This window comes from Lingula anatina, chromosome 6, assembly GCF_051362555.1.
Source record: "Lingula anatina isolate TDL-2025a chromosome 6, LinAna3.0, whole genome shotgun sequence".
NCBI classification, from domain to species: Eukaryota; Metazoa; Brachiopoda; class Lingulata; order Lingulida; family Lingulidae; genus Lingula; species Lingula anatina.
Window position 1 is genome coordinate 2,040,799 of NC_141772.1, and position 15,516 is coordinate 2,056,314.

General features: G+C 42.1%; 1 protein-coding gene across 9 annotated transcripts in view; it reads left to right on the forward strand.

Moving 5' to 3' along the window:
- The window catches only part of LOC106172880 (uncharacterized), a 41,731-nt gene that overhangs the window by 19,402 nt on the left and 6,813 nt on the right, over positions 1 to 15,516 (forward strand). For 2 of the 9 annotated variants that reach the window (XM_087014588.1, XM_087014596.1), the window contains 18 exons: positions 458 to 689; positions 1,016 to 1,246; positions 1,466 to 1,619; positions 1,915 to 2,087; positions 2,353 to 2,616; positions 3,906 to 3,947; positions 4,876 to 5,010; positions 5,580 to 5,776; positions 7,037 to 7,084; positions 7,348 to 7,570; positions 7,940 to 8,164; positions 8,403 to 8,568; positions 8,904 to 9,397; positions 9,707 to 9,771; positions 10,155 to 10,386; positions 10,615 to 10,821; positions 11,023 to 11,826; positions 12,789 to 14,636. In XM_087014588.1, the coding sequence (XP_086870714.1) occupies positions 458 to 689; positions 1,016 to 1,246; positions 1,466 to 1,619; positions 1,915 to 2,087; positions 2,353 to 2,616; positions 3,906 to 3,947; positions 4,876 to 5,010; positions 5,580 to 5,776; positions 7,037 to 7,084; positions 7,348 to 7,570; positions 7,940 to 8,164; positions 8,403 to 8,568; positions 8,904 to 9,397; positions 9,707 to 9,771; positions 10,155 to 10,386; positions 10,615 to 10,821; positions 11,023 to 11,826; positions 12,789 to 14,636 (5,740 nt within the window). The remainder of the gene's footprint in view (positions 1 to 457; positions 690 to 1,015; positions 1,247 to 1,465; positions 1,620 to 1,914; positions 2,088 to 2,352; positions 2,617 to 3,905; positions 3,948 to 4,875; positions 5,011 to 5,579; positions 5,777 to 7,036; positions 7,085 to 7,347; positions 7,571 to 7,939; positions 8,165 to 8,402; positions 8,569 to 8,903; positions 9,398 to 9,706; positions 9,772 to 10,154; positions 10,387 to 10,614; positions 10,822 to 11,022; positions 11,827 to 12,788; positions 14,637 to 15,516) is intronic. The other 7 variants (XM_087014595.1, XM_087014592.1, XM_087014593.1 and 4 more) reach the window with 7 other exon arrangements.

Here is a 15,516-nt window from a genome sequence, read left to right on the forward strand (position 1 = left end):
TGATGTAATGACAGAATGTAACAGATGTGTTGCCATGACAATGTGGGAAACGTGTTGGCTTTGTTGAATTGAGGTTTGTGAGGTACTCTTTGCGACATTTTGTCTCATGAAGTCTTGGTTTTTAAATAGCAGGAAGTTCTTTAAAAAGATGATAACACTGCCACATTATTTTTTGTGAAATAAAAGTCTGTAACATAAGAAATGTCTGTGGTTACATTTCAAGACAGGCATCCCTGAAAGGACCCACTTTTTGAAGATGTCTACTTTGGTGCACAATCACATAGACAAGAAAAAAAAAGCAATTTCTCTTTTGTGATGGATGGCCAATAACATGTTTTTGCATTATATTTATATTTAAAGAAATCCCATCTTTATATTAGCAGAATGAATGGTTCCCATACAATATCCATTTTGTTTGAGTACAGTTTTCATATCATAATGGTTTCTGTTACATCAGGCCCTCAGTGAAGGAGCTCCTCCAGCAGAATTTCTTCCAGGAAGACACAGGGGTGAAGGTGGAGTTGGTAGGCAGGGAGGGGCTGGACGAGGCCAAACTGCCCTGTATTATACAGCTCATGCTGCGCGTGATGGACCCCAAGAAACGCAAGGACAAGCACAAGGAGAATGAAGCCATCCAGTTTGACTTTGACATGCTGAAGGATAATGCTGAGGCTGTCACGGCCGAGATGGTATGTACTGTGTTTAACCACTAGTATTTTGCTTGAAAATAAGTTCAGATCAGAACACAAAATGTTGGTCCTGAATTTTACAGGAGATGAAGTTTGGACTTCAGGCTGCAACTTTAATTTATTAATCTATCCCTGACTTGCATTATGTTTATTATTTTATAACTTTGCCATATGATTAACTAAATCCCTATTCTTACTTTAAGATTTTTTTTTTTTGATGAAGGAAACAATAATGAACAGAAGGTGTTCTTGTAATTGAAGATATCAGCATAAGTGTGTGTACATATTGACAGTTCAGTGTTAATCATTGTTGCCATGTCAACCAGGTGAAGTCCGGCTATCTCCAAGAGGTGGACGTGAAGAGCGTTGCCAAGCAGATCCTGGACAGGGTGAACCAGGTGAAGAAGAGCAGAGAGAGGAAAGCCCTGGAATCAGCACAGCAGAAACCTGTAGAAGGTGCTGAGCAGGGTCATGTTGAAGGTCAAGGTCAGGGTCAAGTTCAAGGTCAACAACAGCCTGTCTCCTATGGACAACAGCAGGTGTATACACAACCTCAGGTAGGTGATGTAGTGCATTGTATTGGCATAAGATAAGATGTGCCAGGTATGTGCTGATTACTGAGAGAAATGTGGCATACTTGTGTGTTTTACTCAGAACATTTCGGAGATTCTACAGTAATAGACATCAGTTTTGTGTTCCTAAGATAAAAATTTTACCTTCAATAGGAGGACTCCTGTAATTAGTGCTAATAGAATGATTTTTTTTCTATCTTATAGACTGCGCCACTTCAGCAACAGCAACAGCCTCCACAACCACAACAACTACAACAACAGCCACCGCAGCCCCAACAACAGCCACAGTACCAGGGACAGCAACTATTACACACTCAGATGAGCCAGCTTCCCCAGGGGTCCATGTCAGATATAGCAGGTAGTGTGGGGCATGCTTTCTTGATTGTTCCATGAGAAAGTCAAAAATTTGTTTGGATTTTAAATGTCTGACCAGTCATTCAGAGTGCCCAGTCTTCCTGTACATTTCAGTAGAAAATATCAACATCTGTTACTTTTGAGGGTTTTTATCGTATTTAAGGTTTGAATTGGGATAGAGAAGTAGCTTTTCATGATATGTAGAGAAGCGTTAACAGCTTTGGTGGTGGTGGGGGGGGGGGGTCAAGCGTTAACAGCATACCTGTAAGTTCTCAATGTATCAATGTGTCAACTCCCAGGTGCAGTGGACAGTGGGTTTTCTGCAATGGAGCCTGGTCAGCACAGTCTTCCCAGTGGCCAGACAGGTCAAGGTGGGCCTCCTGCCCAGCAGACCATCTCTGCTCCAGCCCAGCCTGCTCCCACCTATGCTCAGCAGGTGGCAGCACAACTGCCAGGACAGTACCAACAGCAGGTAAGTACTTCCAGGATTCCCCATGCTGGTTTGTGTGTGCTTTGTATTTATTTCTCTGTTGGAGAGTGTAACATAGTAACTGGAGAGTGATTGCCATCTTATTAACTCTGCCTTGTAATAGCTTCACAGTACTCTATGCCTTGGTCAGCACTGGTGTTTTACACACAGAAATCAGTGGTGACGGGAAAGGAGACATACAGGGATAGTGAGTGATGTTCTGGGAAGCCAGATGTTGGTGCATATTGGTGTGTTTATACTTTCATAGGTGCCAGCGTTTGGCTACTTTCTTCCACAGGGAACAAACCAGACGCAGTACACAAACACTCAGACTCAGCAGCAGCCGCCGTTACAACAACAACAACAGCAATTGCAGCCTCAGCAGCAGCAGTTGCAGCAGAATCAGCAGCAGCAATATGTACAACCAAGCTTTGTGCAGCAGCAACAGCCACAGCAACAACAACAACAGCAGCAACTGCCTTCTGTTCAAGTTCACTGTGGCTCTTGTGGTTCTTGGCAACATGTGTTTCAGGTTGGCTCATATATCTAGCACAATTCTAATAATAGCTGCTTGCTTCTCCAACTCATTCTGCCAGCTTAGAAACACAAGTAAAAGAAAAAAAATACTCTTGGGGTGTTCTGTTGAGTTAACTTTAAGTACCTTGTTGATCCACCATCGGGTAATAATTTATCTGGCTGTTATGTTGGGGTAGGATGCCGTGCTAATTTTTGGGAGGTCTAGATATTTTAAACAACTTTAATCAGCAGACTACCACATAAAAGGAATCAGGAGTTTGTTATTTTTCAAACATGCCTAGTAGAGATTTCCTGTTACCCTGCCTGTTGAATTTCTAGAAACAGGATTGATAGTTATTTGTAAATTTTTTGTAAAATTCAATAAGCCATATTTTAGATAAATAAACTGGTAGAAAATCGATGTCCATGGATTGGTGTAGAGCTCCTTAGCCTACTCCTGTAGCTTCAGCTTGTACTGTATGTCAGATCACATCTGGTTTAATTTGGCACAAGAAGTTTTTTTGGAGAGTTAAGGGCATCTTTTTTCTTAGAAATTTCATATTTTCCCAAAATTTTTATTGTTTTGAGTGTGCCTGTTTTGCAGTGTTGTGTACTGTGTTAGGCTTTCTTTCCTCTTGGTTTCTCTGCTGGCAGCTAATGAGGAGAAGTGGCAGGCTTTTACTGACATCTAAAGCCATTTTATATAAATTGCTTAATTTGAAGCATGGCCAGCTTCTTAATAACATGTTGATGATTGTAGACGTGGCACATGAAATGTAATGTGCCTTCTTAACATTAGCTTTTAGAAATGTGTAGTTTTTTTACACTTAAACCACTATCACATTATGCAGAATATCATATATGTAGTGCAATATTTTGACAGGTCCAAACAGGGGGGAGGGGGGTCCTATAAAAAGTTTCTACATTACTGTGAAAGTGGCTTATTATACAGGTGTTAAAAGTTGTAATAATTTAGCATGGTGCTTTCACTTCCAGATTTTAACAGCTTGTGAGGAGCAAAACCTGTGTGAATTTTTTTGCACTGATATGCTTTGTTCTCTCTTGCCTGTCATTAGGGGCATGTAAATTGGAGCTTAAGATGTTTTTTTTATTGCAGATGGTGATGCTGATATTATTATTTTCAAAACATTTCCGCATGTGTTTAATGATCATGATTGTGGCAAAGAGGCAACAATATTTGGTACTAGTATATAAGCCAACTGTGTTATTTCTCTTTTCTAAGCACTATTGACGTAACATGCAATTAAAGGGACTTGTTCTCATTGGTGTTCTTTCTTTATGCAGGCAGTGATGAGATGTTCTGTAAAGCAGAGACGCAGAAAGAAAGTATGTTGTACTGTGTAGCAATTTGCCCAGATTAGATATGTTGCAAGAGTTCCTTCCAAAAATGCTACCTCTCTCTATGCTTTCAGTAATAAGTGTTCAGAGCTGGGAAGGCGTTGGCAATTTTTCTTTATTTGGTTTTGTTTTCATTGAGCCATAATCTGTGCTATAAATAAGTGTGTGTTTGTGCGCACTTGTATGAGGGTGTTTGCTGTGTCATTGTATATAACTGTGTATTTATATACAAACACTATTTATATTTAGAAATAATAACGTTAATTTGAAGGTTAAAACAGTTCTGTGAAGGTTTTTCGGTTTCCAGAAAGTGTATAGGTTAACAGTTTATAGACATCAATGTATTGTATTTATGTATTTGTATTGAATCTTCTCTTTGAACAGCACAGCCAGCAGGCTTATTATACTGCTGGTGTGTTTATCATTCACTGACTCTCTCCTTAGTAATTTCAGTTTATTGAAAAGGTGATAGATAATAACAATGCCTTTTTTTCAGGCTCAAGCTGGCCCCTTGAACTCGGAGCCTGTTTTCCCTCTGAATTGTTTTTTGACTGTTTGCTATGTCTGTCAATTATAATGTTGTCTTGATATGACTGACTTAGACATACTGAAGATAACCTCTTGTTTTGTTTAAAGATTATTCCTAGATTTTTTTTTTTACTGTACGACACTTTTAACAGTTGTGTTGCAGTCAGGCTATCCTAACCTTATCATGGTTTCTTTTTGTGGAAAATTATCTGATGAGAAAATAGACCAATTCAATGATAGACATTATGACAATTTAAACTTAGAACAACCTAAACAGGTTGGTCTCTTGGCCAGAATTTAGCATGCTAATGTAATATATTCTGACTGTATAATATGTGATGACTTCACTTTAAAAAGTGTTCAATATATATATATATGTGTGTTATAGGGGCAGGGTGGACAGGATCCTCACCATGTGGCTGCAGATCATGCTTCACTGGTAGCCCAACAACAACTGCAACAGCAACAACAGCAACAGCAGCCTACCCAGCCGCAACAAGTCCAGCAGACTGGCCCCCATCATGTATGTATACAGCTGCTTACAACCATGGTAATTTTCTGTGGGTAGAATTCAGATTCCTAAGTACTTTTTTCCAGGGGCATTTTTCTTGTACTGATTTTATTTGGTTAGTTTGTCATACTTTTTTTTGTTCTGGAGTCTGTTGCATTAAAGTTATCGTTACACCAGTTTTTAATTACATTCCCAAACTTGGAAAAAATATTACGTTTCACACCGGACAATGGGTGTCACTGATGTTGCTGATTAAAAATTAAATTCAGAGTTCTGCTTAGTTTGAATTCATGGAGGTATTTCCATGTGTCTGTTTGTCCATCTGTTTGTCTACTGCAGAGCAGTGGATAAAAAGATTTATCAAGGCACATCAATGCACCAGGATATACCAAAATTCATTAGTAAGACATGTCATGAACCAGGCAGGAAATTTATAGAGTTCATTGATCATGCTGAAGTGAAAGAATTTTCAGGTTCTGTTTACCATAATGCCATTGTATGATAAACACAGATCCTATACTGATAGCGTCAGGTTATCATGTATAAATATCACAGCATGGTCTCCCCATGTTTTATGACAGGCGGCGACTGAGGGTCGACTGCATGTAGATATGGCAGCAGCACAGCAGTTTCAACAACAACAACAGCAACATTTACAACAACAACAACTGCCACAACAACAACAAGAAACACAGCCAGAGGTTGAGGGTTCTGAACAGGTTCTACAGCATCATCTTCTGAACCTTGACGGAGAATCCACGTCAACTCCTGTACAAAGGTAGGCAGGACCCCAGTATTTTTTGTTAATTTGGTCATCAATGATTTATCAACTTGCTTTCGAGATGCATGTTTCTAATTTAATTTTTGACATTTTTTTGCTCTGATAGGGTTGGACTAATCTGTTGTACTAACATTTGGATGAGATATGTGGGAAAACTTCTAAGAAGTATAAGGCTTATAATGTATTTAAAAAAAACAACGTTTTGTAAAGGGTAGAATAATTATTAGCATAGTTGGGGCATAATTGTTGCTCAGATTCAAAAACCTGTTTTCTTTTCCTTTTCCTTCTGTCAAATGTTTATATGAAAATGGCAAAATCTATTCTAGAAAAATGGAGTATACACATTTGTTAACATCAAACATGGTCTTGTTTACCTTGTTACCTTCCATATTTCTGTTTGCGTGGTGTATAACTTTATATAATACTAATGCTCAAATGATTGGTTTTCCCCCTGAGGTTTTCCTTGACCAAAATGATATGACGTCCTAGCTGTTTCTTTGTGATAAACTAGACAAATTTTAGTTTTTCTTTTCAGTTTTTTTGTTTTCATCTTTAATTTCAGCAACTCTTGAGATTCTCACCAAAACTAGTTTTGGAATAATATTTCACAGACATGAATGATTGGTTGCAGTATTTTTGATATGATAAGATCAAACACAGTAAAAATATTTAATTGATTCTTGTAGTAAATCTGATCTGCATGGGGTGTGGTAGTGGTGATAAGGGTGTGGAGAAGGTCAATTTACTGGCACAATCAAATTTGATTTATTTTCTGATTGTTTGAAAATATTATAATTTTGTGTGCAAGAAGAATAAAGTAAGCATGAAAAGTATACCTGGTTTATTTATCTTTCTGAGAACATGGACAATGTTTTGACTTGTGCTACCGTGGTTGCCGCCATAGTATCTCTCTGCCCTTAAGATGTTTGCTATTATTTTAAAAGTGTCAGAAAATAGATTATTCTTATGCAGTGCAATATTGCTGAGCAAAGCGGTTTTATGTTTCATAAAATTAATTTAGATCACTTGTTGAAAAATTTGGAAACCTTCATTAGTCTTTTTTTCCTCTGGAGACACATGCACTTATGAGCTTATATGCAGGAAGACACTTACTTGAAAACTTGTAAAAAGATTTTAGAAGATTGACAAGGAAACACTTTAACTCATCCCAAAATAGTATAAGAAGTGGTCCTTTTGCTATGGCAGCAACCCAAAGCATGGCGTGTTTCTGTCATAATGCTGTCGATCCATTTACAGAATGCATGTTGGCAATGAGCAACAGCAACGACGTCCCTCTCTAGTCAGGTAAGTCCACGTACGATGCCTTACGTCACACACCACCGTCATCCTCATCAGCATCGTCATCATCTTCCTCATCATCATCATCTCTTCCCTGATCACTTCATACCGCCACACCCACTGCCACTGTGGCTTCCAGTTCCCATTCACTGGTGATTTGCATGCTGTGTGGATTTCCTCTCTCATATTCTTGCTTGTGCCTCTGTCCATTCCACAACCAAAATCTGTCATACTGACCTGTGTTTTTTCTCACGGTTGCCATTTTGCAGTGATATCGAAGGTGGTCAAGCAGGGGAGAAGTCCGTGAAGAAGAAGTCAAGGACGAAGCGTAGGAAGACGCAGGATCGGCTGGTGCGGGTGACCATCCTGAACATCGAGGAGCAGGAGGAAGGCAACCTGGTGGAATGTCTGCTGGAAGTGGCCAAGGAGAAGCAGGTCACCTTTAAGTTTGATATCAGTGAGGATGGACCTGGGGACATTGCTGAGAACTTGGTAAGGTGGTTTTTATACAGGGTACTGACACTGTCTGTGAGCTTGACGCTTTGGTTTTGTTGCAAGGTGGAAAAATAAGCAAGATCTTAAAAGATTTCCCTTTAGATTAGTTAGGGGCGGATCCAGAGATATTTTCTGACAGTCTTTCAAATTATCTTTGTTGATCCAACCTCTATTTTTGACCGTCTTCTGACAGAAAAAATAAGATTCCTGCCAATGTAAACTCAAAAATTCTGACCATCTGCCAGAAGACGTTGTTTTGTCTGCCCCTGCATGTTAAAAAAATTTTTTGTAACTTTCATGTTTTAAATTTTCACATAACTTCCCTGTTTTAATTATTAATAAAACTCCTCCCACCCCCCTCTTCAGATGATCCGCCAGCTTCTCCAGGCCCAGCACAAGGAGTTGTTTCAGGACCAGATGGGGGAGGTGATAGCCCTGGTCAAGGCCAATCCCAAACTGCTGGAGCTGGGTGGTCATGTCTGTGTCCCCCATACCACGGATAACACTCCTGTGACCAGCCCCAGGAGCTCTAGGAAACAGATGGCACCCCAGGAACAACAGGCATTGCAGAGAGAGGGAGAGTCCAATAGAGTGAGTACAGCCGTGTGATAAAACCTGGTTTGTTTGTACACTTGAGGTTAATTTCTATAATCCTTTTTTTTCCATATAATAAACTGTTGTTCTGTAACTTGCCAGACTAAGTTATCGTTAAGAATAATATGAAATTCTGCCTTTTGCGAGTACATTTTCTCCTTTATCAAAAATTCAAGTGGTTGGAATCTCTGAATAATAGGCTAATGAATCGTGACAATTGATTTCTGATTTCCAGAAACTGATGTTTGACAACATGTCGGAGGCTCCCATGCAGCCAGGGACATCAGTGGACTATGATGAGCCGCGTTTCTTTCTTCCCAGAACACCCTCTGGCTCTTCCTTGGCCTCTGGTGCCAACACTCCTGCTCTGAATGTTACAGGGAAGGGGAATGGGCCTTCAGGTAGGTATTATAAAGATGAGGTTTGCAACTTTAAGGTATAAAGTATGGTTTGTAAGATTTGAATGGAAAATATATGATGGTAACATTTTTCTGGTGGTTTTGACAGTTTGTTATGTTTAGCAATGGCTGCTTCCAAACAGATGCCTGTAGACATCAGTTGGGTTTAATTCCAATTTCAGTAGATTGTGGCTCCATTTTTTTAAGAATGTTCAGATTTTTGCCTGGATTCTGATGACAACGACTGAATAAGTCTCTTTTACGCCTTGTCCCAAAGTCATTATCATCCCAGTAGATTCAGTGCCCAGTAGTATATCCCTAATGTCTGTATATTTTAGGTGGAGTAGTGGCAGGTGGAACCACGGTTTTTGCAGGCACCAAATCTGTTGCTGCTAGTGCTCCTGTACTCGTTGGCACTGGTCAGCAGGCCACAGCAGTCAGTGGTTTGACCACTGGTGACCAGGCCAGCTCAACAGCGAGTGTTCCTGCTGCGATGGTAAGTACTGGTCAGCCAGCAGGTGGAGCCACTGCCGTCCAGGCTGGCGGTGGTAAGGTACAAACTGGAGGGCAACCAATGGCGGCAGCAATGACGACATCCACAGAGGACGGGATTCCCAAGAGCGAGGATCCTCTCACAAAGAGTTGGCCTACTGATCAGTTACAAGAGGCTACCAGACAAACGTACAGTAGAATGGTATCAGCCCCTGGAGAGGACTTGACTGCCGCTGCTCAGCCGACTGCCTCTGTCCCCCTGCATCTGAATGATCTCAAGGAACAGTTAGACAAGCTGAATCAGAAACAAAAGCCAGTGCCAGCAGAACAGCAGGGAGAGGTGAGAATTTCATTGATTTTATGCAAAGTTTTGTCATGTCTTAACAGTTAAATGATTTGAATCTGCAAAACTCAAAACTAGGTTCTTTTTGACAGAGTTATGTTTATGGCGTTTCTTGTTGTTACAGATCTTATGGGTAAATGTTAATGGTAAGCTGAAATCAGTAGATACACCCCAGGTAGCACCTTTTAGAATGACAGTATCTAAGGCAAATTATGTTACTTTCTCTAAAATTGACATCATAAACTGTGTAAGGAATATGTGTTGTGTTTTGCCAAGTGATAATTATGCTGTATGTTGTTATGATAGAGCCAAGCCAAAGTGGACAGTGATGCCTCCCTGGCCGCAGTATCTGAGGACAAGATCACAGCAAGGTGAGTATAATAATAATAATAATAATAATAATAATAATAATAATAATAATAATAAATATGGTCCTTATTTTGAAATTACTACCCAAAAGTTGATGACCATGTCTTGTTACTTGTGTGACTTGATATTAAAATAAAAAAAGATATTTTGAAACATCACACTTCTAAGATAGGTCCTAGATGTGTCCTTTTCACTGTGCATAGTTATGTCAAATATAAAATAATTACATATTCTGGAATATCTTTGATACTGAAGCTAAGAAAATTTGTATGGAAAAAAATGCAGCAGTATCCAACTTTTGATTTATATTAAGTTATTAAAGAAATTTCAAGTGCAACATCAGCAGTGAAATATTATTTGTGACGTACATACTTTCTCCTTCCAGCAGTGACAGTGAGAGTCCAGCCCTCACGGGGGACAAAGGCCCCAGTCGCCAGCTGTCCAAAACCAAGCGGAAGAGGACACAGGACCGACTGCCAGTGTTGACCGTCCTCACGTATCAGTCCACTGACCAGGGACGGGTGGTGGAGTGTCAGCTGGACGGGGCAAAGTCCAGGATGGTCACTTTCACTTTCGATATCGACGTGGACAAGCCTGAAGATATTGTTGAGAATATGGTAGGTGTCAGTGTGTGTGTGCGCCTGCAGAAGTGTCATAGCTGGTCTACTTTATTATGAAACTGCTTCTGTGCTGTTAGACATGTGTAGGCAGTAGTTTTGATTTATTTTTAAGACCAGTTTACTTAAAGAAGCTGGAGTCTTCACACTTAATCACAAATAAAATGATTTTTGTTTCCATCTCTGACCCATTTATGAATCATAAACCATGGTGTTACCTATTTCCAGTGTTCAGGCAGCTTTCTCTTGCCTATTCACAAAGACTACTTTATGGAGCAGCTGGAGGAAGTGATCAAGATCATGACCACCAACCCGCAGGCCCTGGATGCCGGCTCCTTCACCGTGCCTCAGCTTAAAGAGACCACGCCTGCCACCAGTCCCAGCCTCTCCAGGAAGGGGTCTGCTGCCGCTGACAGTGATGTGGAGGCTAGAAAGGTAGGGCTTATGGTTAGCATTTTCAAATGTACAAACATTTTGTTTCTCTGAACCCCAATTTTCAAGCATTTTCTTCTTCTCCTACAATAGTGATGGGCCATATGCAATGGTTTTTGATGTATAGGTGAAATACTGAACAACATATCTTGATTATGGAGAAAAATATTAGCAGATAATAATTCAAAGTGATTGATTCTCCAGAGATCAGATACATCAGAGGTCCACAGGGCAGCCCCTTGCTCAGCAACTGAACCAGTTACCGTGCCAACAGATTATGAAGCCTCTGGGGTGATGACCCGATCAGCTACTGCCAATGGGTTGTCCCAGGCCGACACCGTGCAGGCCCCCCCTGCTGGTGGGAAGGAAGACCCAGAGACAGGGACGGGGTTCCAGAGAACCTCCTCTGCTCCTGGGGAGCCTGCCGCCTTTGTGCCCGAGGGTTTGCACAAGCTGAACCAGCAGCTGACCCAGCTTTCACAGAGGAAGACTCCTGCAAAGGTGCAAGAGCAACAACCAGAAGGTCAAGGTCAGGCAGCAGGCCAGGGTCAAGGTCAGATAGAAGGTCAAGGTCAAGCAGCACAGACTCAGCAACCAGGCATGGCAATGGTACAGAATGCGCAGTATTTTCAACAGCAGCCGGCTTTGGTTCAACAACAACAGACACAGCAACAACAACAACAACTACAACAGCAGCAACAACAGCAACAGACAGCTCCAAAGCAAGTGCAACATCCACCGCAAGGTCAGCCACAACAACCTGTACAAACACAACAGGCCCAGCAAGCCAAGCAGCCAGCACCAGCTCAACAACCAAAGGTGGCAGCACCAACACAAACAGCCCCAGGAGGAGCTCATCCCCAGTTTCTCCCCCCCTACGTGTACCCTCTGGCGCCCCAGCAGCAGCAGCAGTGGCTGCAGTACCAGCAGATGATGAACCAACAGGGGTATCCTATGCAGCAGTACTATGGCCCACCTTTCTACCCACCTTGGTATCCACCTCTACAGGTAACACTACACCTGGTTATATTGTATACATATATAATCTAGCTCTATTTAAATCATGATAATTTTATGAAGTATTTTGTAATTGTTGAAATTATCTTTTGATGTTTTAAATATTGTTTAAAAGTAAGTTTTGCTTGGTAGCAGAGTTCATAAAGTTTAGTATACATTTTAAAAAATTCTACAAGATTTTTTTTTCATTAATAAGATAATCACAGCAAATTGGATTGTTGGAATTGATTCTTCATTAAACATATTTATTTCTCTATGTTTTAACTGCTTATTTTACTCTGCAGTTTTGCATGAAGTGCTCTGTGTTAGCTTTTTTCTCTTGAAAAATTGTATGCTTCTATCTTGTTTCTGAATTATATATATTTTTATTTAAAAAAATATAAAGAGCTGGTAAAAACTTTTTTAAATGTAACCATATGTTGTTCAGTTATAATATGTTATTTATTTTATTTTTATTTTTCATTTGCATGAATTCATGATACTTAAAAACTTCTCTTTCCATCTTAATATCATATTTAATACTGTGTCTTTAAAAAAATGTCTCTGTACTTTGTCAAGTCTTTTTATTTGTAATTTCAAGTTTTGTTTTGTTTTGGTCTTTCCTGTTTGTGATGTGTACATTTTCAGGGTCAGAAATCATATTCTTCAGTGCTTATTAATGCGTTGCAATTATACTGATCCCAAAAAGGGCCTTGATTGTTCTTCAATATGTGAGACCAGTTTGAATTCAAATTTAATGTTAAAACTGAAGAAGATGATTTGTGCTATTGTGCCTCTTTTTAAAGCGCCTTGTGATATTCTCTAATTGTGTCTAATTGTACTCTTCTATTTCAGTATTTCCTGTTCTCTTTTGATTGCCTAACGTGACTCTTTTACTCTTTCAGTGTTGTTGACTAACTTTTAACTGTGCTTTCTCTTTTTTCTTCTTTTTTATGTTTTTCCTACCTGTAAAGGGCCAACCTCAACAATACTTGTACCAGAATGCATATGTTGCCAATTATCTTCAGCAGATGATGCCATTCATGCAGATGCAGGGACAGATGCCTCAGCAACAGCAGATGGCAGCCCTGCCATACCAGCAACAAATGGGTCAAGGTCAGGTGCAAGGTCAAGGTTCACACCCTCAGTCTCCTGTAGGAACCCCAAGGAAGAACACCGGTGGTGCGGATGAAGGTGTCATCACCACTCAACCCCAGGGACTTGATTCTGCAGTGGTGGATCTGCTCCCCTTGACTCCCTCCAGACAGCGCAGGATGATAGGCCTACAGCAGCTGGAGCAACAGTTGATAGAGAAACTCTACCCTGGAACCAAAGTGGCCCATGGGTTCCAGACCTCCCCTCCACCAGCAGGAGCTGTGAATGCGCCACCAGGGCACTTGCTCCTCACACAGCCGTTGTTCCCTCCCCCGCTGCTGCCTGGGTCGCTGGAAGCCTCTGCGGGTGCTGTTGTGCCCTCTGCCACCTCCTCTGGTGCTGGTGTTGGAGGAGAAATGGGAGCACTTCCTCTTCCTTTGTCTTCAATAACCAGAGAGAAGAGTCCGGATGTTTCTGGTCAGGATGACAAACCAGCAGAAGGTTCCTTGCCAGGGGAAGTGCCCACAACAGTTCCCAGCAGTAAACAAGGAGAGACAGAGCAACCTGCGTCCACAGAGGCTCCTACAACAGAGGCACCAGTTCCTGCAGCAAGAGAGAAAGTTGCTGCTCCTCCAAAGAGGAAGCTGTCTAGGTTTTCAGTGAAGAAGGTGGACAACGATCCACTGAAGGCAATACAGAGAACAGAAAGTGAGCCAGCAATGCCAGCCCGTCCCATGGATAGTCCAGCAGATGCCAAGCCAGCGACCGAGACAGTGCCCTCTACTGGTGGGAAAGGTCATCAACAAAGTACACAGCAAGCCCGGAGAAAGGGGCGTTTCAGTGTGACGACAACCAAGGACGCTGTGGCCCAGTCTGCGGCCCCTTCACATACTCCACCGCCGTCTCCCAGTCCAGTGACAGAGACACTGCCCACTACCACTACTAAATCTATAGACAGTTCTGCTTCTACTACCACTGTTATTACTACTAAACCTGCTGAAGGGGCATTGGTAGATAATAGTAACACAGCAACTTCTGATGTAGAACTGAGTGTGAAGACAGATGTTGGTGATAAACCCCCACCACCAACAACAACAGCAACAACAGCCCCAGCAGCTGGTGGTGGATTGAGAGATGTAAGTAGCACAGAGCACCTGCAGACTGTTAGTAACACTGTCACCAGTATAGGGCAGGAGAGTGGTTTGGGAAGTAGCGGGGCCTCCTCTCCCGTGGGAGACTTTCTTGAACACGAACATGAACATGACAGGCATTATGACACCTTGCCGCCAGTGGTGGCAAACTTGATCGCTGCCGACCTACGGCGCCATTCTCTGCCCGAGGTGCTCTCTAACAGCATGTCTTCTTTACCTGGTAGTGGTAGCACTGTTTTGAGTTCCACTAGTTCTAGTAGTCATCACATCTCCCCTCACAGACCCCCTCTCCATCCTAAAGTCAGCCACCTCCGAGCTCAGAGTGCTGGCAATGTGGCTTTCCCCCTGAAACCTTCACAACAACAACAGCAACAAATACAACAATTTCTACAACAACAACAGCAATTACAGCAGCAGCAGGGTCCTGTAACCTCCTCTGTGAGTGGCTTTGGTGTTGTGCCCGGTGGTGTGAAGCATGCTTATGTTCTGAGTGACGGTCAGTACCAGAGTGACCACCCTGACCCGACCACAGCTGGACTAAAGAAGACTCCCGTAACAGCTGACCCTGGCTTGAAGGTACCAACTGTTCTCTTGAGCACTACTAGTGACACTTGTTCCACTGCTACCATTGTTGTATCACCTCATTGTAACATTGCTGCTGCTGCTGCTACTACTAGTGTCATTAACCCTGATCACCAAATTCAGATCCATGAAGCCACCTCGCCTGAGGAACTAGCCAAAGGGTTGCACGTGGATGATGCTCTTATTAATACATTGTCACCCCAGCTTAACTACATATTTCATCATGACCATGACCATGCTAACCAACCTAACCAGCTACTAACTGTCAGTGAATCGTCAGGGCGCAGACGCTCTTTGTCTGTTAACTGCTGCATGGAGACATGCAGTCCACCCTCTCCACCTACACTAACACGCAGGGAGTACGCCGGGTCTTCCCCTTCACTTTACGATGAAACAGACTCTTATCCTTCATTTATAAACTACAAAACCAGGTCCACGCCCCAGTCCCCGACACCAACCCGTTACGGACATAGCTCTTTCCAGTTTCCACCAAACTTGCCCTTGGAATATGACCAGACTGCCTCTAAATTATACCCTCAGCGATCCCCAAGTCCGAATCCTCGGCTGAGTCCCAAACCATCCTCCGCCTTCACTCATAACTGGCCTAAACTCGGAAACCCTCCCAGTCGCCCCCAAGATTTCAGTGAACAGCAGTCGGTGTATAGACCTCGGAGAGGGTCTGTCCCAGAGCCGAGTAGTCCTTTAGTCCACAGGGACCACAGTCGTCCCTCTGACTGCAGGGACACCTTTCACTCCAGTCCTGTGGACTCCAGAGACAGCCGTAGTCATTATGACTATGGGTTCACTTCCTCCTCCTCCTCCTCTTCCTGGCAGGACTACTCCACTACCAAGCCTTTCCTTGAGGTAGTGCCTG